Source organism: Oncorhynchus nerka, linkage group LG27 (assembly GCF_034236695.1).
Source record: "Oncorhynchus nerka isolate Pitt River linkage group LG27, Oner_Uvic_2.0, whole genome shotgun sequence".
Lineage (NCBI taxonomy): Eukaryota > Metazoa > Chordata > Actinopteri > Salmoniformes > Salmonidae > Oncorhynchus > Oncorhynchus nerka.
Window position 1 is genome coordinate 45,417,967 of NC_088422.1, and position 26,878 is coordinate 45,444,844.

The 26,878-nt window shown below is 44.7% G+C and overlaps 1 protein-coding gene across 1 annotated transcript; it reads right to left on the minus strand.

Moving 5' to 3' along the window:
* Positions 1–958: 958 nt before the first annotated feature.
* Positions 959–25,175, minus strand: nim1ka (NIM1 serine/threonine protein kinase a). Its single transcript, XM_029638377.2, has 8 exons — positions 24,924–25,175; positions 16,283–16,374; positions 13,205–13,267; positions 12,754–13,033; positions 12,513–12,625; positions 3,357–3,478; positions 3,052–3,198; positions 959–2,862 (listed from the first exon to the last, which is right to left on the minus strand). Exons 4-8 carry the CDS (start codon positions 12,966–12,968, stop codon positions 2,107–2,109), a joined length of 1,353 nt encoding a protein of 450 aa, XP_029494237.1. The 5' UTR covers positions 12,969–13,033; positions 13,205–13,267; positions 16,283–16,374; positions 24,924–25,175; the 3' UTR covers positions 959–2,106.
* Positions 25,176–26,878: the final 1,703 nt, after the last annotated feature.

Below are 26,878 nucleotides of genomic sequence, written 5' to 3' on the forward strand. Positions count from 1 at the left end.
TCGCCTCAGGAGACTGAAAAGATTTGGCATGGGTCCCCAGATCCTCAAAAGGCTCTACAGGTGCATCATCGAGAGCATCCTGACTGGTTGCATCACTGCCTGGTATGGCAACTGCTCGGCCTCCGTCCGCAAGGCACTACAGAGGGTAGTGCGTACAGCCCAGTACATCACAGGGGCCAAGCTTCCTGCCATCCAGGACCTCTATATCAGGCGGTCAGAGGAAGGCCCTAAAAATAGTCAAATTCCGGCCACCATAGTTATCGACTGTTCTCTCTGCTACCACACGGCAAGCGGTACCGGAGCGCCAAGTCTAGGTCCAAAAGCCTTAACAGCTTCTCCCCCTAAGCCATAAGATTCCTGAACAGCTAATCAAAGGTCTACCCAGACCCCTCTTTTATGCTGCTGCTACTCTCTGTTTATAATCTATGCATAGTCACTTTAACTCTACCTACATGTACATATTACCTCGACTAACCAGCACCCCCTGCATATAGCCTTGCTTGTTTTTTACTGCTGCTGTTTAATTATGTTACTTTTATATATATGTATATACTGTATATATATATATATATATATATATATATACTTTTTAAAATGTATTTTTATTAACTTCTTAAAGCATTGTTGGTTAAGGGCTTGTAAGTAAGCATTTCACTGTAATACCTGTTGTATTCGGTGCATGTGACAAATACAATTTGATTTGATACTGTACATTAGGCAAATGCATCATGCCCCCCTTCAGTTTCATCCACAGCTTAGAGTCTACATATGCCGATAAGCCTGATGTGTAGGCTAGTTACTGTTTCTGTACTGTAAGTAAGACATTAGGGTTGTTTCTTATCAGATACAGTCACCATTTATTGTCCATAATATAAACCCATTAACCCTAGATGAGAAAAATATGTTTTGTAATGAACATTGACATGTGAAGTTTATCAAAACATTATAGGACAACGAAGTATTTCAGCATTTTATTTAATATTTTGAAAATATATATTGGGCAGTAATATGGCATCATAACAATTGAAAATCAAATTATTGGCGTTGACAGGTAAGGTGTACAAATAACTGTCAACCCAACCAGGCCAATAAGGCCAATGTGTTCCTTTCAACCAGTTACCTGCTGATATCTAGCCTGGTCCCAGATCTGTTTGTGCTCTTGCCAACTCCATTGCTTATTGTCAAGCCAAACATGTTTTGCATGACAAGGAGTGACAAGGAGTTAGCATGATAGCATAAAAAGCAAAAACAGATATAGACATCCCAAACCTCTCCTCGAGTACCCCCAGCCACCCCAGTTATTTTATGTATTCCAGAACTAGCACTGCTGATTCAACAAATGAAGGGCTTGATGATTAAGTAATCACCTATGCTAGTTCTGAAATACATCAAAGAAGAAGTGGACTGGCTGGGGCTACTCAAGGAGAAGTTGGGGAAGCACTGTGATAGGATATCATATGCAAAATGAATAAAAATAACATGCATTTATGAAATAGGAGATGAAAATGTCTAGAATGATGATGGCATGTAACTGGGAAAAAAAAAATGTCTCTCAAAAACAGTGCAATAAAACATTCGAGAGATAATCACCTCCTGATTTCTAATTCAAATCATCACATTCTTCATTCTCATTAGCCTGGATGCTTGACTCTTTCAGCATTCCACAATGCTACATCTGGTTTTACCAAGCCTCAGTCGCTATACACCAGAGTTGTATAGGATTTATTGCTGCTTGAGGTCATATGAATATACATATGCGTTAACAGTATATCACTTTGTAGAAAAGCGTCTGCTGGATGACCGTATGAACAATTTTAGCCTTGTCTGGTAAGATAAAGTCGAAGAAGACAGGCACCCAGGCTAAAGTATATTCACACAGAGACTGATATAAAAATAAAACAAATCCTAACATCAATCCCAACTTTAGGATTTCAATTTTCTTTTTTTAATCAGCGGTTAACATTTTGTCGATAAACATTCAAGACAGAAGTTGTACCGATTTAAAATTCACCACCTCATTCCTCATTCACAGTCACATAAATGTTTACTTTATTGACAAAAAAAAAACTACAACAAAAGTTCAACTATAGGAGCGAAGGCTTTTCGTCACAGAATCACACAGAGCTTGGAGGTGTGCCGTAAGCTGTGGTACGCCTTTAGCCGGTCCTTTTTACTCACGCTGGACCCGACCACATGTGTAACCACAGGCATGCTCTCCACCGCCCGCCTCTTGTGCGCACGGTGCAACAGAATCCTATAAACGCCCGTAACAGAACTCCTACAGTCCTTCCCCTGATTATTTAAGATGTGCTCCGGGGTGATCCCTAGTGTCTCCAGCGCCTCTCTCACCTCCGCCTCATCCTCTTCCAACTCTGAAGGCGTGCTCTCGGCCAGATAGGACGGGTCCAATTTAAAGGGCTCCATGGCCCGAGGGAAGTCTATAGGCAGCAGCCACTCACAGCCCATCATCTGCTCCACACTGCAGCGGTCTGAGGGCTGGGGCTGAAGGATGCCTCTGATCAGCCTCTGGCAGGGCTCCTGTACCCAGGAGGGCAGCACATAGGCCCCCTCTAGAATGCAGCGCTTCAGTTTGGCCACCGTGTCCGCCCTGAAGGGCATGGTTCCTGTCACCATGAAGAACAGCATGACGCCCAGGGCCCAGATGTCTACGAAGATGCCTAGGTAGTGTTCGTCCCTGAAGAGTTCAGGCGCGGCGTAGGGCGGGGAGCCGCAGAACGTGTTGAGGGTCTCATCGCGGCGGCTCAGCGTGCTGAAGCCGAAGTCTCCCACCTTGACGCAGGTGCTGCAGGTGTAGAACACGTTCTCTGCCTTCAGGTCACGGTGGATGATGCTGTTGTCATGCTGTGGGGTGGGTCAAATATTTATCTGGTTAACATACCGATATGTACCTTAAATACATCTCATACTCTTTAAATTACATTCAATGTTGCACAACGGAAAAGAAAAGAGACTGCATAATATTTATTTGGGTGGGCTCTGATGATTACACTGAAAAGTGTATGTAAGCAGGACTTCAGCCCTGGGCCATACCATGTGTTTGACAGCCGAGAGGATCTGAGAGAAGACGATCTTGCTGTCGATGTCCGACAGTTTCCCCTCCATGCTAATCTTGGTGTAGAGCTCTCCTCCACCAGCATACTCCATCACCAGGTGTAACCGTGACAATGTCTCCACCACCTGTCACCCGGCAGGAAGGCAGAGAGAGGATGGTCAAGTTGTCTTCTGATAAACTCTGTTTAAGTGCATTGCACTGATGATCTTAGCTTCTGACCAGGCTTTGTGTAACTCATTCCTTATCAACAGTGTGTGTATGTGTGTGTGTGTGTGTGTCCGACCTCGTAGAGACGTATGATGTTGGGGTGGTGTAGTCTCTCCATGCTGGAGATCTCTCTGGACAGTAGCCTCTGGGTCTTCTGGTCCAGCTTGGTCTTATCCAGGATCTTAATGGCCACCTTGTCTGAAGGAGAACAGACAGAGGGACATGTTCATTAAACATAGAAGTTAGTACCAAAAAGAAGAGGCTGAGAGAAGGAGTAAGGCTATTTGAGCTTTTGGTGTTTTATTCTCTATTGAAAAGACTGTGCAATACTTTGTCGATGTCAACACACACTTCATTAGCATATCTGTATGCATAAGCAAGTTATGTGGCCGATGAAACGAGTGCATTCTACATTCTATTCCAAGCTAGGTGGCTTTCTCAAGTATGATGTCATAATAAGGACTGACATTTTTCATACTTTTCGGTTTCATTCTGTCACTATGATAATGGGATATTTATATTCAATATCAGTTGTGGAATGTGGTTCAATATTCTGGGAAATGCCCAAGTCCTGACTTAACACTTGTGGCAAGAGGATGTGCTTTACAGCGATCGAACCAAAGCCATTCAAAACGCATAGCTAGCTAGCCTATCCAAAGGCGAGTATCTGCAGATTTTTCTCGAAGTAGCTTGCTTGTTCTGCAGCATTGGCCATCAGTGTGTGCTTGGTGCTAGCTTCCTTTACTGCAGGAATCAGGAGAACCTGCAGGAGTTGACTGAATTTGAGCCAGTCAATGTTGTGGATGTAAGTCCTGAGATGAGGCACGGGAGGAGCTGGATAATGTTGACTTTAACTTTGTGGAACAACTGACCATTGAAAACCTCAAGGAGAGCTATCTGATGTCTGGGGTTCAGCTCATTCCGTTGTCCCCCAGCCTTCTCCTTTACCTCCATGGCTATAATTGAATGAACAGGTTTACATACAACACTCCGCATGGTGCCTGGCAACACAGAAAACAAATCGCAAACTTCCTAACTAAATATAACACTGCTGGGCATCTCCACCCATTATCTGGGGGTGCACCAGAGCAAGCAGCTAAAGCCTATGACTGTCTCCGGGACCAAATCCCAGGACGTAGTTTTAAAAGAGCTGTAGAAGCCTAGACAAATCTGCAAACAGTTAGATATAGGCTTATGATATTGCTTTCTTGTATGCTATTGTATATTGTCAATTTTCTCTGAGGCAACTAACTAATTTGTTAGAGAGCTTGATTTTCATGGAAACCCATTTTCTTGATTATAGCCTATTCTAAAACAATCAAATATAAGTATTACTCGTTTCAACAAGTACTTTCTTGAAAAGCCGTATTCGACTATTGATGAGACGACAGGACAGAGCAGAAATAACCAAACGGAAATTAAGATCACACATACTGTGTAGGTTGTAGAGAACAAAAAGAACATGAAAACATCCAATTGAACCCATTTAGGAGAAGGGTGAAGCTGGTTCAGATTTGGCTTTGGGGAGTATAAGCTCCTCAGAGGAGGAAAGGGAGGACCATCCTCCTCAGTGAATTTAATACAATTAAAAATAGTGAAACAATAAAAAAAGTTATCCTTTTTAGAAAAATTCTATACTAAATATACTATATATACAAAAGTATGTGGACACCCCTTCAAATTAGTGGATTTATATACTTCAGCCACACCCATTGCTGCCTGGTGTATAAAATTGAGCACACCGCCATGCAATCTCCATAGACAAACATTGGCAGTAGAATGGCCTTACTGACGTGGTCAGTGACTTTCAACGTGGCACCGTCACCGCTACTCTCTCCTCTTCCATCCTATCATCTCTTCCCTCTGCTCAAACCTTCTCCAACCGATCTCCTGATTCTGCCTCCTCAACCCTCCTCTCCTCCCTTTCTGCATCCCTTGATTCTCTATGTCCCCTATCCTCCAGGCCGGCTCGGTCCTCCCCTCCTGCTCCGTGGCTCGACGACTCATTGCGAGCTCACAGAACAGGGCTCCGGGCAGCCGAGCGGAAATGGAGGAAAACTCGCCTCCCTGCGGACCTGGCATCCTTTCACTCCCTCCTCTCTACATTTTCCTCTTCTGTCTCTGCTGCTAAAGCCACTTTCTACCACTCTAAATTCCAAGCATCTGCCTCTAACCCTAGGAAGCTCTTTGCCACCTTCTCCTCCCTCCTGAATCCTCCTCCCCCCTCCTCCCTCTCTGCAGATGACTTCGTCAACCATTTTGAAAAGAAGGTCGACGACATCCGATCCTCGTTTGCTAAGTCAAACGACACCGCTGGTTCTGCTCACACTGCCCTACCCTGTGCTCTGACCTCTTTCTCCCCTCTCTCTCCAGATGAAATCTCGCGTCTTGTGACGGCGGCCGCCCAACAACCTGCCCGCTTGACCCTATTCCCTCCTCTCTTCTCCAGACCATTTCCGGAGACCTTCTCCCTTACCTCACCTCGCTCATCAACTCATCCCTGACCGCTGGCTCACGTCCCTTCTGTCTTCAAGAGAGCGAGAGTTGCACCCCTTCTGAAAAAACCTACACTCGATCCCTCCGATGTCAACAACTACAGACCAGTATCCCTTCTTTCTTTTCTCTCCAAAACTCTTGAACGTGCCGTCCTTGGCCAGCTCTCCCGCTATCTCTCTCAGAATGACCTTCTTGATCCAAATCAGTCAGGTTTCAAGACTAGTCATTCAACTGAGACTGCTCTTCTCTGTATCACGGAGGCCCTCCGCACTGCTAAAGCTAACTCTCTCTCCTCTGCTCTCATCCTTCTAGACCTATCGGCTGCCTTCGATACTGTGAACCATCAGATCCTCCTCTCCACCCTCTCCGAGTTGGGCATCTCCGGCGCGGCCCACGCTTGGATTGCGTCCTACCTGACAGGTCGCTCCTACCAGGTGGCGTGGCGAGAATCTGTCTCCTCACCACGCGCTCTCACCACTGGCGTCCCCCAGGGCTCTGTTCTAGGCCCTCTCCTATTCTCGCTATACACCAAGTCACTTGGCTCTGTCATAACCTCACATGGTCTCTCCTATCATTGCTATGCAGACGACACACAATTAATCTTCTCCTTTCCCCCTTCTGATGACCAGGTGGCGAATCGCATCTCTGCATGTCTGGCAGACATATCAGTGTGGATGACGGATCACCACCTCAAGCTGAACCTCGGCAAGACGGAGCTGCTCTTCCTCCCGGGGAAGGACTGCCCATTCCATGATCTCGCCATCACGGTTGACAACTCCATTGTGTCCTCCTCCCAGAGCGCTAAGAACCTTGGCGTGATCCTGGACAACACCCTGTCGTTCTCAACTAACATCAAGGCGGTGGCCCGTTCTTGTAGGTTCATGCTCTACAACATCCGCAGAGTACGACCCTGCCTCACACAGGAAGCAGCGCAGGTCCTAATCCAGGCACTTGTCATCTCCCGTCTGGATTACTGCAACTCGCTGTTGGCTGGGCTCCCTGCCTGTGCCATTAAACCCCTACAACTCATCCAGAACGCCGCAGCCCGTCTGGTGTTCAACCTTCCCAAGTTCTCTCACGTCACCCCGCTCCTCCGCTCTCTCCACTGGCTTCCAGTTGAAGCTCGCATCCGCTACAAGACCATGGTGCTTGCCTACGGAGCTGTGAGGGGAACGGCACCTCAGTACCTCCAGGCTCTGATCAGGCCCTACACCCAAACAAGGGCACTGCGTTCATCCACCTCTGGCCTGCTCGCCTCCCTACCACTGAGGAAGTACAGTTCCTGCGCAGCCCAGTCAAAACTGTTCGCTGCTCTGGCCCCCCAATGGTGGAACAAACTCCCTCACGACGCCAGGACAGCGGAGTCAATCACCACCTTCCGGAGACACCTGAAACCCCACCTCTTTCAGGAATACCTAGGATAGGATAAAGTAATCCTTCTCACCCCCCTTAAAAGATTTAGATGCACTATTGTAAAGTGGCTGTTCCACTGGATGTCTTAAGGTGAACGCACCAATTTGTAAGTCGCTCTGGATAAGAGCGTCTGCTAAATGACTTAAATGTAAATGTAAATGTCATAGGATGCCACCTTTCCAGCCCTACTAGAGCTGCCTTGGTCAACTGTAAGTGCTGCTATTGTAAAGTGGAAACAATTTTTATATTTATTTTTATTTCACCTTTATTTAACCAGGTAGACTAGTTGAGAACAAGTTCTCAATTACAACTGCGACCTGGCCAAGATAAAGCAAAGCAGTGCGACACAAACAACACAGAGTTACACAAGGAATAAACAAACATACAGTCAATAATACAATAGAAAAAGTCTATATACAGTGTGTACAAATGAGGTAGGATAAGAAAGGTAAAGCAATAAATAGTCCATAGTGGCAAAATAATTACAATATAGCAATTAAACACTGAAGTGATAGATGTGCAGAAGATGAGTGTGCAAGTAGAGATACTGGGGTGCAAAGGAGCAAAATAAATAACAATATGGGGATGAGGTAGTAGGATGGGCTATTTACATATGGGCTATGTACAGGTGCAGTGATCTGTGAGCTGCTCTGACAGCTGGTGCTTAAAGTTAGTGAGGGAGATAGGAGTGTCCATCTTCAGTGATTTTTGCAGTTCGTTCCAGTCATTGGCAGCAGAGAACTGGAAGGAAAGGCGGCCAAATGAGGAATTGGCTATGGGGGTGACCAGTGAAATATACCTGCTGGAGCGCGTGCTACGGGTGGGTGCTGCTATGGTGACCAGTGAGCTGAGATAAGGCGGGGCTTTACCTAGCAAAGACTTATAGATGACCTGGACGAATATGAACTGAGGGCTAGCCAACGAGAGCATACAGGTTGCAGTGGTGGGTAGTATATGGGGCTTTGGTGACAAAACGGATGGCACTGTGACTGCATCCAATTTGCTGAGTAGAGTGTTGGAGGCTATTTTGTAAATTACATTGCCGAAGTCAAGGATCAGTAGGATAGTATGTTTGGCAGCATGAGCGAAGGATGCTTTGTTGCGAAATAGGAAGCCGATTCTAGATTTAATTTTGGATTGGAGATGCTTAATGTGAGTCTGGAAGGAGAGTTTACAGTCTAACCAGACACCTAGGTATTAGTAGTTGTCCACATAAGTCAGAAGCCTCCAGAGTAGGGACGCTGGACGGGCGGGCAGGTGTGGCCAGCGATCGGTTGAAGAGCATGCATTTAGTTTTACTTGTATTTAAGAGCAGTTGGAGGCCACGGAAGGAGAGTTGTAAGGCATTGAGGCTCGTCTGGAGGTTAGTTAAAACACAGTGTCCAAAGAGGGGCCAGAAGTATACAGAATGGTGTCATCTGCGTAGAGGTGGATTAGAGAATCAACAGCAGCAAGAGCGACATCATTGACGTATACAGAGAAAAGAGTCGGCCTGAAGATTGAACCCTGTGGTACCACCATAGAGACTGCCAGAGGTCCGGACAACAGGCCCTCCAATTTGACACGCTGAACTCTGTTTGAGAAGTAGTTGGTGAAACAGGCGAGGCAGTCCTTTGAGAAACCAAGGCTGTTGAGTCTGCCGATAAGAATGTGGTGATTGACAGAGTCGAAAGCCTTGGACAGGTCGATGAAGACAGCTGCACAGTATTGTCTTTTATCGATGGCGGTTATGATATCGTTTAAAACCTTGAGCATGGCTGAGGTGCACCCATGACCAGCTCGGAAACCAGATTGCATAGTGGAGAAGGTACGGTGGGATTCGAAATGGTCTGTTTGTGATCTGTTTGTTAACTTGGCTTTCGAAGACCTTAGAAAGGCAGGGTAGGATATATATAGGTCTGTAGCAGTTTGGGTCTAGAGTGTCTCCCCCTTTGAAAAGGGGGATGACCACGGCAGCTTTCCAAGCTTTTGGGATCTCAGACGATACGAAAGAGAGGTTCAACAGGCTGGTAATAGGGGTTGCAACAATTGCGGTGGATCATTTTAGAAAGAGAGAGTCCAGATTGTCTAGCCCGGTTGATTTGTAGGGATTTTGCAGCTCTTTCAGAACATCAGCTATCTGGATTTGGGTGAAGGAGAAATGGGGGAGGCTTGGGAAAGTTGCTGTGGGGGGTGCAGGGCTGTTGACCGGGGTAGGGATAGCAAGGTGGAAAGCATGGCCAGCCATAGAGAAATGTATTGAATCATCAATTATCGTGGATTTATCAGTGGTGACAGTGTTTCCTAGCCTCAGTGCAGTGGGCAGCTGGGAGGAGGTGCTCTTATTCTCCATGGACTTTACAGTGTCCCAGAACGAGTTTGGAGTTTGTGCTACAGGATGCACATTTTTTTTGAAAAAGCTAGGCTTTGCTTTCCTAACTGCCTGTGTATATTGGTTCCTAACTTCCCCGAAAAGTTGCATATCGCGGGGGCTATTTGATGCTAATCCAGTACGCCACAGGATGTTTTTGTGATGGTCAAGGGCAGTCAGGTCTGGAGTGAAACCAGGTCTATATCCGTTCCTAGTTCTAAATATTTTGAATGGGGCATGCTTATTTAAGATGGTGAGGAAAGCACTTTTAAAGAATAACCAGGTATCCTCTACTGACAGAATTAGGTCAATATCCTTGCAGGATACCCGGGCCAGGTCGATTAGACCCATTATGGACACAGGCAATGAGGCAGTGATCGCTGAGATCCTGGTTGGCCGGGGTGTTAAGCATGTCCCAGCATGTCCCAGTTTAGGTCACCTAACAGCATGAGCTCTGAAGATAGATGGGGGGCAATCAATTCACATATGGTGTCCAGGGCACAGCTGGGAGCAGAAGGTGGTCTATAGCAAGCGGCAACGGTGAGAGACTTGTTTGGGCACAGACGTCAAGGAGCAACTACGGCTCAGCCGCGAAGTTGTAGGCCACACAAGCTCATAGAACGGGACCGCCGAGTGCTGAAGCGCGTAGCGTGTACAAATTGTCTGTCCTCGGTAGCAACACTATCTTCAGCACAAGAGCTGTTCGTCGGGAGCTTCATGAAATGTGTTTCCATAGCCGAACAGCCGCACACAAGCCTAAGATCACCATGCGCAATACCAAGTGTCGGCTGGAGTGGCGTAAAGCTTGCCAACATTGGACTCTGGAGCAGTGGAAATGCGTTCTCTGGAGGGATTCACGCTTCACCATCTGGAATCTGGGTCTGGCGGATGCTAGGAGAACTCTACATACCCCAATGCATAGTGTCAACTGTAAAGATTGGTGGAGGAGGAATAATGTTCTGGGGATTTTTTCATGGTTCGGGCTAAGCCCCTTATTTCCAGTGAAGGGAAATCTTAATGCAAACAGCATAAAATAATATTCAAGACGATTCTGTGCTTACAAATTTGTGGCAACAGTTTGAGGAAGGCCCTTTCCTGTTTCAGCATGACAATGCCTCCATGCACAAAGCGAGGTAAATACGGAAACGGTTTGTCGAGATTGGTGTGGAAGAACTTGACTGGCCTGCACAGAGCCCTGACCTCAACTCCATTGAGTTGGTGGTCAGATGGAACGCCATCTGTGATCTCCCAACATACGCACCCAACCTTACTAATGTGCTCTCTCTCTCTCGATTTGATTTAATTTGAGAGCTAGCTTTATTTCGATTTTCTTTTCTTTCACTTACCTGGCTAGCGAATGCAGCTAGCTAGTTTAGCCGACTCAAACACCTGGCTCAAACAGAGAGGGATGCTATGTTAGCTGGCTGGCTATGGCTATCCAACACTGGAACTCTTCCAAATCAAGGTAAGGTTTTGGTTTTATTATTTTATTGCCACCAGGGCTCGCCGGTGTAACTGTTTTATCTGCCGGGACTGTACTGCATGATTGTAGTTGGTTTATTAACATGTTAGTTCTAGTAGATAGCTATGTTGACTATGACGTTCGCTAATATGGTGACAATGATTTAGGCTGTGTGTGTAGTGGTTAGCGATTATGGTGTGAAGGTTTGGCTTGGAAAGGTTTTGTCACCTGGTCACAGGCACTGAAGTCCACAAGCGAAGGAAAAAGTTGAGAGGAGGAGCGCGAGTAAATGCAAGAAGAAATTACACAATGAGCAACCATACTATTTGTATGTGGCTTCTATGAAAGTGAACTGTGTTTGCGGTGATCAACTCTGTTGATGAACTTTTCTTAAACAGAAGCAAACAGAACAAAACGGGGATAACATACCTGCATTTGTCCAACAGAAACTCTTGTTTGCAACTGCTGGACTGATAATTACACCCTAGGTCAGCTAGATACACGCAAGATTGTCCAAGGCTGTATTGAATGTGTCACTGTCTGTCTTTGATTACTCTAATTTGTCTCTTGACCTGTGCACCTAGGTTGTAAACTTTCATTCATAGGCTAGGATGTATCAACCTCATGATGGGTTCAAGGAAAATTTGAATATCATGTAGTAGCCTAAACCTATCAATGTTACATTGAGCCGGGTGAATGGATTATGAATGACAGTCATCCAATATGCTGTAATAGAAATAAGGCCATGCTCATCTTAAACAGCTCTGACCACCCTGACCTCACCTGCAGCACCCATACTTGATATCAATAGCATGAACTAATTAATAATATAAAGGAATAAAACAAAGATCTTGGCTAATACGGTATGGAAAGGTCCCTAAGCGGTGTGATGGTGCTGAGATATCTAATTGTGCTTTGACATGCATAATTAATTCAAACTGGTATTGGTCTCTCTTTCTGCTCTACCACAGCTTTCAGTGACAGCCTTTAAAAAAGCACCGGAGCTCATTTTGCTTTGTCGGACTAAGCAAGCGATACCACACACGCACACTCACTCACTCATTCACACTACATACAGTCTTTGATGAAGCATGCAGCAATTCCAGCCGTCGCTAGGGAAACACGAGATCTCTAATCAATCCATCTTTTCAAGGGCAGCAGACAAGCTGTCTCGCTGTGGCTGATTCCGACCACAGGCCCAAACCACTGGCTCATTAGCAAACAGCTATCTAAGGATACGTATTATTAGCTCATTGATGAAAACAGCTAGTCAGTCATCACTGTGGTTTGAGACTTTGCTGGAGCAGAGGAGCTGGGATTTTCCGAGAACTATTCAACTCAAGCCAGCATATTTAGTGAAGATTGGCCAGGCCTAAATATATCTTCTCACTTTTACTGGTCAATGAATTGAATAATTTAAAAGATTCAAAGGTTTAGTGAGCATCTACAGTACAGTCTGTTATGTTAAACATCAGCTAATGTGTTTGCTGCTTGGCAGGGGTCTTCCTTACCGTTGGTGAGGGCGTGGATCCCCAGTTTGACATGGGAGAAGTTTCCGCAGCCGATCTCCCCGCGGACCTTGTAGAAGCCGATACGTCGGCCCACTGTGAGCTCACGGACCACCCTGTCAGTAGGGTTACCAGAGGGGTTGCCAAATAATCATCATTAACAAAGGATCCAGAAAAACAATACATGATAATGAATTTTCTTTCTTGTTGTGTTCTAAGAGAGCGTTGGGCGTCCTGGTTCTACCTGTCGTCCTGGCACATGTCGAGGTTGAGCCTCTCCAGGGGGGTGAGTTGGCGGGCAGGAACCCCCTCATCATCTGTAGCAATGTCTGAGCTGTCCTGACGGCTCCAGCGGGCATATCTCCTATCCTGACCGCCTGTACTCCCAGCCCCAGAGCCCCTGGAGCTCCCCACCGTAGCCCCAGCAGGGCCTACCCCAGAGGGGCACACGGCCGTCATCCTACCCAGGATGCCTAGGATGGGGGTAGCTCATGGCTGGAGGGGGTTCTGATGCAAGGCACCACCTGTGGGAGAACACACAGAACAGAACGTTATCATGAGGGAAATACCCAGAGCCCTGTTCAATCCAGTCTATAAAACCCCTTTTCTGGGCTGCAAAAACACAGACTTCTTTTATTTTATTCATGATCTCATCAAAACCAAACTAAAAGCGAAGAGCAAAGTGTGAATCTCACCTTTATACATAGGGTCCATGTAGAGAACTTTTCTGTTGACCGAATGTCCAGACGACCGCAGATCTAAGCCAACGAGACAAAACAGAGGCTACTATTCTATTCCTCAAGTGCGTCTCTCCAGACCTTCGATGGACTGCAGTTTGAACACTCCCTTAACCAAGGCGGTTGATGACAGTTTCTGACCCATAGCTCAAGGAAGTTGACCCCAGACCGTTTGTAAGCCCAACTTGTTGCTCTAGATCATTCTTTGAAACAGAGGATGGCTTAGAGTGAACAACAGTTCACCTCAGTCTGCTGGCTCTCTCATTAGTGCAGCTGCGTTTTAATTGGCGCTTTGATTCCCTGAGATATAAATAGCCCACAGGTGGTGGAGGAGGGGGAGGGAGGAAAGGAATATGGCTGAACGTTAAGGTGCTGCCATGGGGTACTTCCTTAAACACCCCACAAAGTTGTCCATCTCTTGGGGCGGCAGGTAGCCTAGTGGTCAATAACCGAAAGGTTGTTGAATTGAATCCCTCAGCTGACAAGGTAAAAATCTGTTGTTCTGCCCCTGAACAAGGCAGTTAACCCACTGTTCCCTGGTAGGCTGTCATTGTAAATAATAATTTGTTGTTAATTAACTGACTTGCCTAGCTAAATAACGATAAAACATGTAAATTGGAACAATGAACTCAGTTGAAACATTAACTTTAACATTCTCCCATTCTCTCGTCTCTTCTCTCTAAAACACTGGTGCAGGGATTAATGAAGACAGTCGCTACATCTTTTAATCCCGGATTTATTCATTGTGTGTGTGAGCATGTGTGTGTGTGTGTGAGGGTAGCATACAGAATGTGTACATACTTGTGGACAAGTGTTAATGTATGTCTGCTTACCTGTGTGAACACTCAAACACACTCAAAAACTGATTAGAACATATTTTGTTTTCAGGAGATGATTAGGTGACAAGTGTGTGTGTGTGTGTGTGTGTGTGTGTGTGTGTGTGTGTGTGCAGGCGAATTTGTGCACGTGTGTCTGTGCTAGTTCATTCACACGTGTGCATCTGTACTAGTTCATTCACACGTGTGCATCTGTACATGTGTGTGATTAGGTGATAACTCCTTGTTCTGGAAGCTCTAACAATGTCCCTGGAGTAGAGGCGGAGGTAGCTTTACACTCATTAATGTGTTTATTATGGATGGTAAAGGGAAACAAGGTTTTCTAACCTAGCACTAACTCACTTAGCACCACTGTCATGTCCAAGGGTCTAACCTATGCTCATAGGGCCAGTTTCCCGGACACTGATTAGCCTTCCCAATTAAGAACTTTTAATTGAGATTCTCCATTGATAATGCTTTTTTAGTCCAAGACTAGGCCTAACCTGTGTCTGGGAAATGCCAAACAGATTATAGGGCCCACTTTGTGATTATTAAGAATGAATCACAACGCACTCTTCAGCTGACGTATCAGAGGGATGCACTAACAGACAGAGAGAGAGCGAGAGGAGTAAAGAGGGTTTGAATCTTTGAAGGTGAGCACACTTGAGTTCATCGGTCTGAGAACCCACCCACACTATAATAACCTGTAATGCAGCATGATCCTCTCCTTCATAGCAAAGGGTTAGGTCCTTTATCCCTCAGCCCAAACACCAGACACACTACTGTTCTCACACAACCACACTGCTCTCTAATCCTACACCGATGTATCTCAGACATGACCGGCCAATAGCCATACACCACCACCGACAGACAAACGTCAACAGAGGAGGGACGCCTGTGTATGCAGGTTTTCAGTCCAATTCTAGGCATTTGCCATCTACATTTGCTTTTCCAGAATATACAACTATAGCACATTTCTACAAATACCGATTGATCGATTCCGCAACAAGTACCAATCTAAATGTACATAATCATGATCTTATATAAACACCTCAGTAAGACACATGATATCTCAAACCAGAATATCCCTCGTCTTGCCAGGAGCTCCCCTATTCAATGTCTATTAAGGGGAAGCAGTGGAGGTGGAGCATAGCAAATCAAAGAGATTCCCCTTTGTGACCTCTCCCATCTGTCCAGCCTTCAAACACCTTTCTGCCTTTCTGTGTCTCTCTAGCATGAATATCTAACGATTGATCTGAGGCCGACTAAAAGGACTCGCCAAGAGAGAAGAGGGCTCCGCTTTTACAGCACAAAGCGAACACTGCTCCGCAAAGTATAATTATGCTATAACAAGCACTGCACCTGCTATAACATCTGCTAAACTGAGCAATAAACTTTGATTTGATATTAGCCATTTATGTGAGCGTGCAGACACACACACACACGAAAGGATTTGTTTATGAATTGTAATTGGCAGCTGATACACCTGAGTGTACAGAGTACCTAAAAGGTGACCTCAGTAAATCGATGGGCTCCCGAGTGGCACAGTGGTCTAAGGCACTGCAACTCAGCGCAAGAGGCGTCACTACAGTCCCTGGTTCCAATTCAGGCTGTATCACATCCGGCCGTGATTGGGTGTCCCATAGGGCGGCGCACAATTGGCCCAGCGTTGTCCAGGTTTGACCGGGGTAAGCAGTCATTGTAAATAAGAATAATTTGTTCTTAACTGACTTGCCTAGTTAAATAAAATGGGAAATGTCAACCTGACCCTAAACACAAACAACTCCACTTGGTTGCTTGGCAATGGGCAGTGAGCATATTTGTGTGCATCTCTATTCTGGATTAGGTATTAACTGGTGAATGTGAAGAGAGCGGAGCACTGTGTTCACAATTACACATTGCTTCATTGAGTTTAAATCACACACACCACAGGAGGTTGGTGGCACCTTAATTGGGGAGGATGGGCTTGTGGTTATGGCTGGAGCAGAACAGGTGGAATGGTATCAAATACATCAAACACATGGTTAGATGCCATTCCATTTGCTCAGTTCCAGCCATTATTATGAGCTGTCCTCCCCTCAGCAGCCTACACTGACACACACATACATACATACACACTAGCTAAATGACGCTACCTTTCTGTATGGTGTAGGCAATATCAAATTAGAACTACATGGTAAAAATACTTATTCACGAGCCTGTAAAAAGAGATTCAACTCACCAGTCAAATAGCAGCAGACAGGGGCTAAGGATCCATTAGGATGGTTGGTGGTGGAGGGCTGGTCCAAGCTCTGGTGATCCTCTTCGTTTACTCTGCAATAACAATTTGCGAAAACTATAATGGAAGAATCCATCCACAACACGCAACGCAGATCTGAAGTGCACTCCACTCTCCCTACATGTAGGCTACCAGTTGTATGAGAGGATGTATTTTCCTTGAGAGAAGCACTGGTACTGCAGCTCACAACACCAGGTAGCTTCGGGGAAATGCTTTCTATGAAAGGGATCCTCCTCTTCCTTTGACTAAAACTCTCTCTCACTGGCTCTCTCTCACTCCCACTGTCTTTTTCTCTCTCACTCCCACTGTCTTTTTCTCTCTCTCTCTGAATTCTCTATCTTAGTCTTGGTCTGCTTGTGTGTGTGTGTGTCTGTAATTTTCTCTCTTTTACACACACACACACACACACACACACACACACACGGAGGGAGGGAGGGCTCTGGCCACACAAAGCTCCCCTGTGTGATAATTGAGATGTGCGGTTGTGGAGAATAAAGAGCTGAGCGGTGAAAGGACAGGGACAATAGCGGCTGTGGGCCTTAGTAACAGAGAGACAGGCCTCTCTAGAATCTGTGGGACAAACATTTCACATTTCCAAAAAGGACTGACCCAAATCTCCCCACTGCTATAACCCCTCTGGTGCACGCACACGCACACCAGAAATAGTCTCTGGCATTTTCCACACAACGGCCTATTACATTATTTGAGATAATAAGAATTTTGCAAGAGAAAAACAAGTGAGACAGGTACTCTGGGCTAAAAATGGACCAGCCCATCTGGCATTTGCCCGAAACACCAGATCACCAGTCCGCCCCACACACACACACACACACACACACACAATGTTCCCTTGCTCTGAGTCATGGAGCCCCAGCCAAAGAAACATAATCTGGGCATTTCTACAGGCCTGGTTAGGTACATGAGTGGGTCTGTTTTAAAAGCACACATGGGATGTGATCAGTGCTGTTTTTACAGCTTGGCAAAAACAAAGATTACAAAAAGAAAACCAGCCCTGTCGCGGACCAGGATGTCTTGCTCCCAGACAGACTAAAAAAACTTCTTTGCTCTCTTTGAGGACAATACAGTGCCACTGACATGGCCCTCTACCAGAACCTGCGGACTCTCCTTCACTGCAGCCGACGTGAGTAAAACATTTAAACGTGTTAACCCTCGCAAGGCTGCAGGCCAGACGGCATCCCAGGCCGCGCCCTCAGAGCATGCGCAGACCAGCTGGCTGGTGTGTTTACGGACATATTCAATCAATCCTTATCCATGTCTGCTGTTCCCACATGCTTCAAGAGGGCCACCATTGTTCCTGTTCCCAAGAAAGCTAAGGTAACCGAGCTAAATGACTACCGCCCCCGTAGCACTCACTTCTGTCATCATGAGGTGCTTTGAGAGACTAGTCAAGGATCATATCACCTCCACCTTACCTGACACCCACTCTAATTTGCTTCCCGCCCCAATCGGTCCACAGACGACGCAATCGCAACCACACTGCCCTAACCCATCCAGACAAGAGAAATACCTATGTGAGAATGCGGTTAATCGACTACAGCTCAGCATTTAACACCATAGTACCCTCCAAACTCATCATCAAGCTCGAGACCCTGTGCAACTGGGTACTGGACTTCCTGACGGGCCGCCCCCAGGTGGCGAGGGAAGGTAAACAACATCTCCACCCCGCTGATCCTCAACACTGGGGCCCCACAAGGGTGCGTTCTGAGCCCTCTCCTGTACTCCCTGTTCACCCATGACTGCGTGGCCATGCACGCCTCCAACTCAATCATCAAGTTTTCAGACGACACTACAGTGGTAGGCTTGATTACCAACAACGACAAGACGGCCTACAGGAAGGAGGTGAGGACCCTCGGAGTGTGGTGTCAGGAAAATAACCTCACACTCAACGTCAACAAAACAAAGGAGATGATCGTGGACTTCAGGAAACAGCAGAGAGAGCACCCCCCCATCCACATCGACGGGACAGTAGAGGAGAGGGTAGTAAAGTTAAGTTCCTCGGCTTACACATCACGGACAAACTGAAGTGGTCCACCCACACAGACAGCGTTGTGAAGGAGGCGCAGCAGCGCCTTTTCAACCCCAGGAGGCTGAAGAAATTCGGCTTGTCACCAAAAGCACTCAAACTTTTACAGATGCACAATCAAGAGCATCCTGTCGGGCTGTATCACCGCCTGGTACGGCAACTGCTCCGCCCATAACCCTAAGGCTCTCCAGAGAGTAGTGAGGTCTGCACAACGCATCAACGGGGGCAAACTACCTGCCCTCCAGGACACCTACACCACCCGATTTCACAGGAAGGCCAAAAAGATCATCAAGGACAACAACCACCCAAGCCACTGCCTGTTCACCCCGATATCATCCAGAAGGCGAGGTCAGTATAGGTGCATCAAAGCAGGGACCGAGAGAATTAAAAACAGCTTCTATCTCAAGGCCATCAGACTGTTAAATAGCCACCACTAACATTGAGTGGCTGCTGCCAACATACTGACTCAACTCCAGCCACTTTAATAATGGAAAAATGTATGTAAAAAATGTATCACCAGCCACTTTAAACAATGCCAATTAATATAATGTTTACATACCCTACATTACTCATCTCAGAGTGGGGCAAAAAAGTATTTAGTCAGCCACCAATTGTGCAAGTTCTCCCACTTAAAAATATGAGAGAGGCCTGTAATTTTCATCATAGGTACACTTATAGGTACACAACTATGACAGACAAAATGAGGAAAAAAAATCCAGAAAATCACATTGTAGGATTTTTCATGAATTTATTTGGAAATTATGGTGGAAAATAAATATTTAGTCACCTACAAACAAGCAAGATTTCTGTCTCTCACAGACCTGCAACTTCTTCTTTAAGAGGCTCCTCTGTCCTCCACTCGTTACCTGTATTAATGGCACATGTTTGAACTTGTTATCAGTATAAAAAACACCTGTCCACAACCTCAAACAGTCACACTCCAAACTCCACTATGGCCAAGCCCAAAGAGCTGTCAAAGGACACCAGAAACAAATTTGTAGACCTGCACCAGGCTGGGAAGACTGAATCTGCAATAGGTAAGCAGCTTGGTTTGAAGAAATCAACTGTGGGAGCAATTATTAGTAAATGGAAGACATACAAGACCACTGATAATCTCCCTCGATCTGGGGCTCCACGCAAGATCTCACCCCATGTGGTCAAAATGATCACAAGAACGGTGAGCAAAAATCCCAGAACCACACGGGGGGACCTAGTGAATGACCTGCAGAGAGCTGGGACCAAAGTAACAAAGCCTACCATCAGCAAGGGCATTGAAGATGAAACGTGACTGGGTCTTTCAGCATGACAATGATCCCAAACACACCGCCCGGGCAATGAAGGAGTGGCTTCGTAAGAAGCATTTCAAGGTCCTGGAGTGGCCTAGCCAGTCTCCAGATCTCAACCCCATAGAAAATCTTTGGAGGGAGTTGAAAGTCTGTGTTGCCCAGCAACAGCCCCAAAACATCACTGCTCTAGAGGAGATCTGCATGGAGGAATAGGCCAAAATACCAGCAACAGTGTGTGAAAACCTTGTGAAGACTTACAGAAAACGTTTGACCTCTGTCATTGCCAACAAAGGGTATATAACAAAGTATTGAGATAAACTTTTGTTATTGACTAAATACTTATTTTCCACCATAATTTGCAAATAAATTCATTAAAAATCCTACAATGTGATTTTCTGGATTTTTTTTCTAATTTTGTCTGTCATAGTTGAAGTGTACCTATGATGAAAATTACAGGCCTCATCTTTTTAAGTGGGAGAACTTGCACAATTGGTGGCTGACTAAATACTTTTTCCCCCCCACTGTATGTATATACTGTACTCGATACCATCTACTGCATCTTGCCTATGCCGTTCTGTACCATCACTCATTCAGATATTTTTATGTACATATTCTTCATCCCTTTACACTTGTGTGTATAAGGTAGTTGTGAACTTGTTAGGTTAGATTACTCGTTGGTTATTACTGCATTGTCGGAACTAGAAGCACAAGCATTTCACTACACTCGCATTAACATCTGCTAACCATGTGTATGTGAGAAATAGAATTTGATTTGAACCATCACATACCCTTTGTTAATAGGTCTTGTAAAAGTGGCCAAGTAAAGATAAATAGCCTATACCTGGTATACATAGTCAGAAACTACAGTAAATGGTAATAATGTGTTTCCATAACAATAACCTCCTTATTACTTTTGTTATACTTGTCAAGGCTCAGGAGAAGACCCAGATGCAGACAGTTTCGATGTAACAAAAGTTTATTACAAAAACACGGGGGCAGACAAACGACAGGCCAGAGCAGAGTCCGAAAGGTACAGAACGGCAGGCAGGCTCAGGGTCAGGGCAGGCAGAGATCAGTAATCCAGGGTGGTTTGACAAGGTATAGACCGACAGGCAGGCTCAGAGCATTCAGAATGGTCAAAAAAACGGGAAAGCTAGAAAACAGGAACTAGAGACAGAAAGGAGCACAGGAAAAAATGCTGGTAGGCTTGACGAAACAAAACAAACTGGCAACAGACAAACAGCGAACACAGGTATAAATACACTGGGGATAATGAGGAAGCTGGGCGACACCTGGAGGGGGGGTGGAGACATGCACAAAGACAGGTGAACCAGATCAGGGTGTGACAATACTTGTACTACCAGGCTTGAAGTTAGTCTCAGAAAGTGTCCATCACACAATAAGGTACATGCCAGACTGTAAAATTAAGCATTACTGACAAATGAACATGGAGATATAATGCATTCGGAAAGTATTCGGACCCCTTGACTTTTTCCACATTTTGTTACACTACAGCCTTATTCTGAAATTGATTAAATTGATTTTTCCCCTCATCAATCTATACACAATATTCCATAATGACAAAGCAAAAACAGGTTTTTAGAAAGTTTTGCTCATTTATTCAAATAAAAAACTGAAATATCAAATTTACATAAGTATTCTGAACCTTTACTCAGTACTTTGTTGAATCACCTTTGGTAGCGATTACAGCCTTGAGTCTTCTTGGGTATGACGCTACAATCTTGGCACACCTGTATTTGGGGAGTTTCTCCCATTCTTCTATGCAGATCCTCTCAAGCCCTGTCAGGATGGATGGAGAGCGTTGCTGCACAGCTATTTTCAGGTCTCTCCAGAGATGTTCGATTGGGTTCAAGTCCTGGCTGTGCCACTCAAGGACATTGTCCCAAAGCCACTCCTGCATAGTCTTGGCTGTGTGCAAAGGGTTGTCGTCCTGTTGGAGGGGTACCTTCGCCCCCAGTCTGAGGTCCTGAGCGCTCTGGAGCAAGTTTTCATCAAGGATCTCTCTGTACGTTGCTCTGTTCATCTCTTCCTCGATCCTGACTAGTCTCTCAGTCCCTGCCGCTGAAAAACATCCCCACAGCATGATGCTGCCACCACCATACTTCACCATAGGGATGGTGCCAGGTTTCCTCCAGAAATGACACTTGGCATTCAGGCCAAAGAGTTCAATTTTGGTTTCATCAGACCAGAGAATCTTGTTTCTCATGGTCTGGGAGTCCTTTATGTGCCTTTTAGCAAACTGCAAGCGGGCTGTCATGTGCCTGTTACTGAGGAGTGGCTTCGGTCTGGCCACTCTACCATAAAGGCCTGATTGGTTGTCCTTCTGGAAGGTACTCCCATCTCCACAGAGGAACTCTGGAGCTCTGTCAGAGTGACCATTAGGTTCTTGGTTCCCTCCTTGACCAAGGCCCTTCTCACCCGATTGATCAGTTTGGTTGGGCGGCAGCTCTAGGAAGTGTCTTGGTGGTTACAAACATATTTCATTTAAGAATGATGGCCACTGTGTTGTTGGGGACCTTCAATGCTGTTTGGTACCCTTCCAGATCTGTGCCTCGACACAATCCTGTCTCGGAGCTCGAAATCAAATCAAAGTTTATTTGTCACATGCGCCGAATACAACAGGTGTAGACCTTACAGTGATATGCTTACTTGCAGGCTATAACAATATTGCAAAAAAGGTATTAGGTGAACAATAGGTAAGTAAAGAAATGAAACAACAGTAAAAAGACAGGCTATATACAGTAACGAGGCTATAAAAGTAGCGAGGCTACATACAGACACCGGTTAGTCAGGCTGATTGAGGTAGTATGTACATGTAGATATGGTTAAAGTGACTATGCATATATGATGAACAGAGAGTAGCAGTAGCGTAAAAGAGGGGTTGGTGGGTGGTGGGACACAATGCAGATAGCCCAGTTAGCCAATGTGTGGGAGCACTGCTTGGTCGGCCCAATTGAGGTAGTCTACAGACAATTCCTTCGACCTCATGACTTGGTTTTTGCTCTGACATGCACTGTCAACTGTAGGACCTTATATAGACAGGTGTGTGCCTTTCCAACTCATGCTCAATCAATTGAATTTACCACAGGTGGACTCCAATCAACTTTAGGAAAGGGTCTCATAGCAAAGGGTCTGAATACCGAATGTAAATAAGGTATCTTTTTTTAGTTTTTATAAGTTAGAAAACATTTCTAAAAACCTGTTTCCGCTTTGTCATTAAGGGGTATTGTGTGTAGATTGATGTGATAAAAAAAATATATATATTTTAGAATAAGTCTGTAACGTAACAGAAGTGGAAAAAGTAAACGGAGTGTGAATACTTTCCGAATGCACTGTATAGCCTTGGCCTAGTAATCACTCATGGGCCTCCCCACCCTAAGAATGACATTCTGTGAACACTAGGTAAAGAACAGACGATTCAAACAAGAAACCCAGCAGACTTGATTAGACCAATCATATAAAACGCCTTCAGAAGGGAGAGGAGTTTGATTACGTAGATAGCATCAGCAATTTGTCGGTGTAGGCAGAATAACAATCAGGAGAACGAGAGAGAGAGAGAGAGAGAGAGGTTCATCTGATCAGAATAACTCAACTTCAATCAGTGAACACATTGAGTGACCATCGCTTACCAAGATCAAGTAGAGCTGGAAACAGATCAAAGAGAATCTTCCTTTGAGACTAGTTCTAAATCGATCTATCTTATATAGTACAAGGTATGTGTTTTGTGCCCTGTTTGTGACGAGAGATAAAGGAAGCTGTATGAGGAGTGACTTCCAGGTCACACACACACACACACATCCCACATCCCCGGGGTCTGATGAAGTTACCATGACACTGTACAGAGGGAGAGAGGTGTTTTCACACTGCTGTAAGCACTCGGGGGAACACATGCACACCAACTAAAATGATGGCTTGGACGAGGTATCACCAGTGACTCATTGATTGTACCAACTCACTGGGCAAGTGCTATCCTATCCGTGCCACATCAACAGAAACACACAAGGTGTTAGGTAGAGAACAGTCCCAGGTCAGTGAGAACAGAGTGAATTATATGATATTTGACATTATATTTAGCCTACACCTGTTCTATTCAACTCTATGGTCTCTACATCCTAATGAATCTCTTTGGGACATATCTTTAATTTGTAAGCAATTGGCAATGATCTACAAAATAGAAAAGAGAAAAAGTGTTAAGCAGTTATGAGGCGCCTTGACCAGTGACAAGAGCCATTTCCGCTGCATTGTATCTCAATAATCTATTCACTTTCTTGTATTCTCTAATCAGAACACTTTAAAGCAGCTTTTATCTTATAAAATCCGATGAATGTGTCATGTGCTCCGTGTGATGGAGCATCAAAGGCAAAGGAAACAGACAGTCTTGTCTAACAGCCACACAACAGTAGCCTCCCCACCTTTGAGTGTTTCTAGAATTGTAATGGAAGTGGTCAGAATAATATGTTTAGCCCTCAGACCTAATCACTAAGCATTAGCTCAATGGGATAAGGCACTCCTGAATTTCTCAGACAACCCAGGTTTGATAGCAGGTTAGTTGCGAATTCTGGTTCACATTACAGGGAGCATGGTATAAAGACCTCACAACTAATTTACCCTATCCATCCTACGAAACTAGGCAGCTTTGACTCAGGTATTCCATGCATCATTCTTGACACATCACACACACACAGAGAGACAGAGAGAGAGACCTGTGTGTGGTCTCCCTCCACATTGGTACTTCAGTCTCTAAACATCTAAACTTTAATGCTCAGTTAATCCCCTTTATCTATAGCAGTGTATCTCAAGTCAATGCTATTACATGACTTCCGACTATAGTAGCCTATAACCAACCTCTGCCCATTTAATCTGTCCACGAGAGAGTACTGCCCACTATGCTACCCCTAGACGCTGCTCATATGATCGATCTGTTGAATTAATAATAGGCCAACACTGTTCTTATAAGTTTCAGTGATGTTCACCACATGTCATGTACTTGGTCTGTTTCAACCACAGCCACAAGGTAGCCTAAACGTGACAATAAAACGACATCGAGAACAGCAAGAACAGAACAGAACAGATTGACACAGGGTAGGCAACAATAACATTCAGGACGTCAGAAGCGGCGTCACCTACACATAAACATCATGAGAACGCAGCCATCCAGCAGAACATTGCTATTCATTTTACTTGGCCAGCCTGTCAGCTATGCACAACACATGAAACACCCATGTCGCCTTACCTTTCTGTATTACACGCAGACACCGATTCAAAAGGCAAAATTACCGACAGAATTTATTCGGAGGACAACTATTTTACCCTGTAGTGTTGCCACTGATGGCAATTGCCACTTTGCTTCGCAACCAGCCAGCTTGCGACAGAGGGAATCCCTTTGAGTGACAGTTTCTTTGGCGAATTAGGTACGGCAGGGTGTGTTATCTGCCTCTCTTTAGCCAATGCATAAACGCGTTTGATGGCCTTGGCTGGAGTCCACGGGCATAGACAGAGGATTCGTTCAGCACCACTGAGCTCTCCGTACACTGAGCTAGTCCTGTCTAAATTCTTTCTGCTTGCGGTTCAATTGTCAGTTCAAACAGGAGGGGGAGCGGGGAAATCCCTGTCTTGTGCCCCTTTCTAAAGCAATTTCATCAGATAATGTATTATTTGTATACATTTTCTGCTATATTTTTATTAAACATATTATTTCAGCTGGAAAGTTGAAAGCTTCCAAAGTTTTGAAAATAAAAAGGCCATTCAAAATGGTAAAAGTCTTTGCAGCATCAACAGCCATTATTGAAACATCTCTATCTTTTTTGTTGTTATATTGTACTAAACTGAAACATGTTCTTGTATTTGTTTTGTATTTCATTTGAATAAACCCTGTTTGATATGTAGAAAGAAGAGGAAGGGAAGCACTACTAAGGTACACAAGAGTACATTTTGGTAGACAGAAGGTGGTCTTTGGTCAAAGGGGTGAATTGGTCATCAAAAAGAAAGGAGGACCAAGGCCCTCTTCTTATGATGAATTAAAATGCCTTTATTTGTAAGGCATGCTCAATAGAAACAAAACAGCGTTTCGGCTGCATGGCCTTCGTCAGGAAGTACAAATAAATAATACAGTGTCCTCTTTTGAACAACCGGAAAAGCTGTTGGAAAAGCTGTTCAAAAGAGGACATTGTATTATTTCATTGTACTCCCTGACGAAGGCCATGCAGCCGAAATGCGTGGGGTTTAAAAAAAAGTTGTTTCTATTGAACATGCCATACAAATAAAAGTATTTTAATACATTTTATGAAGAGGGCCTTGGTCCTCCTTTCTTCCTGTTTGATATGTATCAAGTCTGGTAAGACCTTTTCCATTCTATTGCTTATAAGCTTTGTTATTTTTTTATTGTCACAATTTATTAAACTTGTTGGTCCACAATCAGCAGGGGACTCTTCAGATTTTCCTGGTTTTAATACAATTGAAATAACAGTTTGGTACATGGAACTAGGAAGTACTGATTTTGATTTGGGTGACATGTGTTGTCATTTGCGTAAATAGGGGTGGCTACTTTGTCACCAAAATGTTGAATAGAATTCTATGGGAAAGCCATCCATTCCTGGTGCTTTTCTCCATGTGAACATTTTAACAGTATATATTATTTCTTATGTCTTGTCTGTTAATTAACAAAATAATCACCTATAGATTTCATTAATTTGGATTTAACATAATTCAACTAAAAAATATTCCATTCTATTGTTTTGAAAATAATTTTTTCTTTTGTTTCTTAGGACCTGCCTAAACAAATGAGTAATGGATTTCTTTTTGAGGGTGTCTATTCAATAATGTATTAAAATAGACACCCACCCACATCTGCACACCACTCCTACCTGCACGGCAGGTATTCAAGGCCATATGAAGGGAAGAATGTGGTACAAATGGGCCAAATAAAATTTCAAGCAAAATACCGTAAATCCTACGTGAAAGCAGTATTGTAGTGTATTTGAGGTTTAAAAGGCTTCGGAAGTTTGTAATTTCCACTTATAGTAGACATTTCAGACTGTATTTTCCCTTATAAAAAATCTATCAACCCCTTAAAAAATGTCCATTAATTATAACCCACTTAATAATTCACATTTCCTGTTGCTGTAGGATTATCTTCCAGTTGTAGCAAAGTGGCTCAAATTAAGATCCTACATCTGTACCAACTGTAAA

What these genes read in the sequence shown, in the direction of transcription:
- nim1ka (XM_029638377.2), bottom strand. Translation starts at nt 12,968, where the DNA reads ATGACGGCCGTGTGCCCCTCTGGGGTAGGCCCTGCTGGGGCTACGGTG. An exon ending in GATCCACGCCCTCACCAACG is followed by an intron (nt 3,479 to 12,512) that starts GTAAGGAAGACC and finishes GTTCTCCTTCAG; the next exon opens with ACAAGGTGGCCATTAAGATC. An exon ending in ACATCATACGTCTCTACGAG is followed by an intron (nt 3,199 to 3,356) that starts GTCGGACACACA and finishes GCCGGGTGACAG; the next exon opens with GTGGTGGAGACATTGTCACG.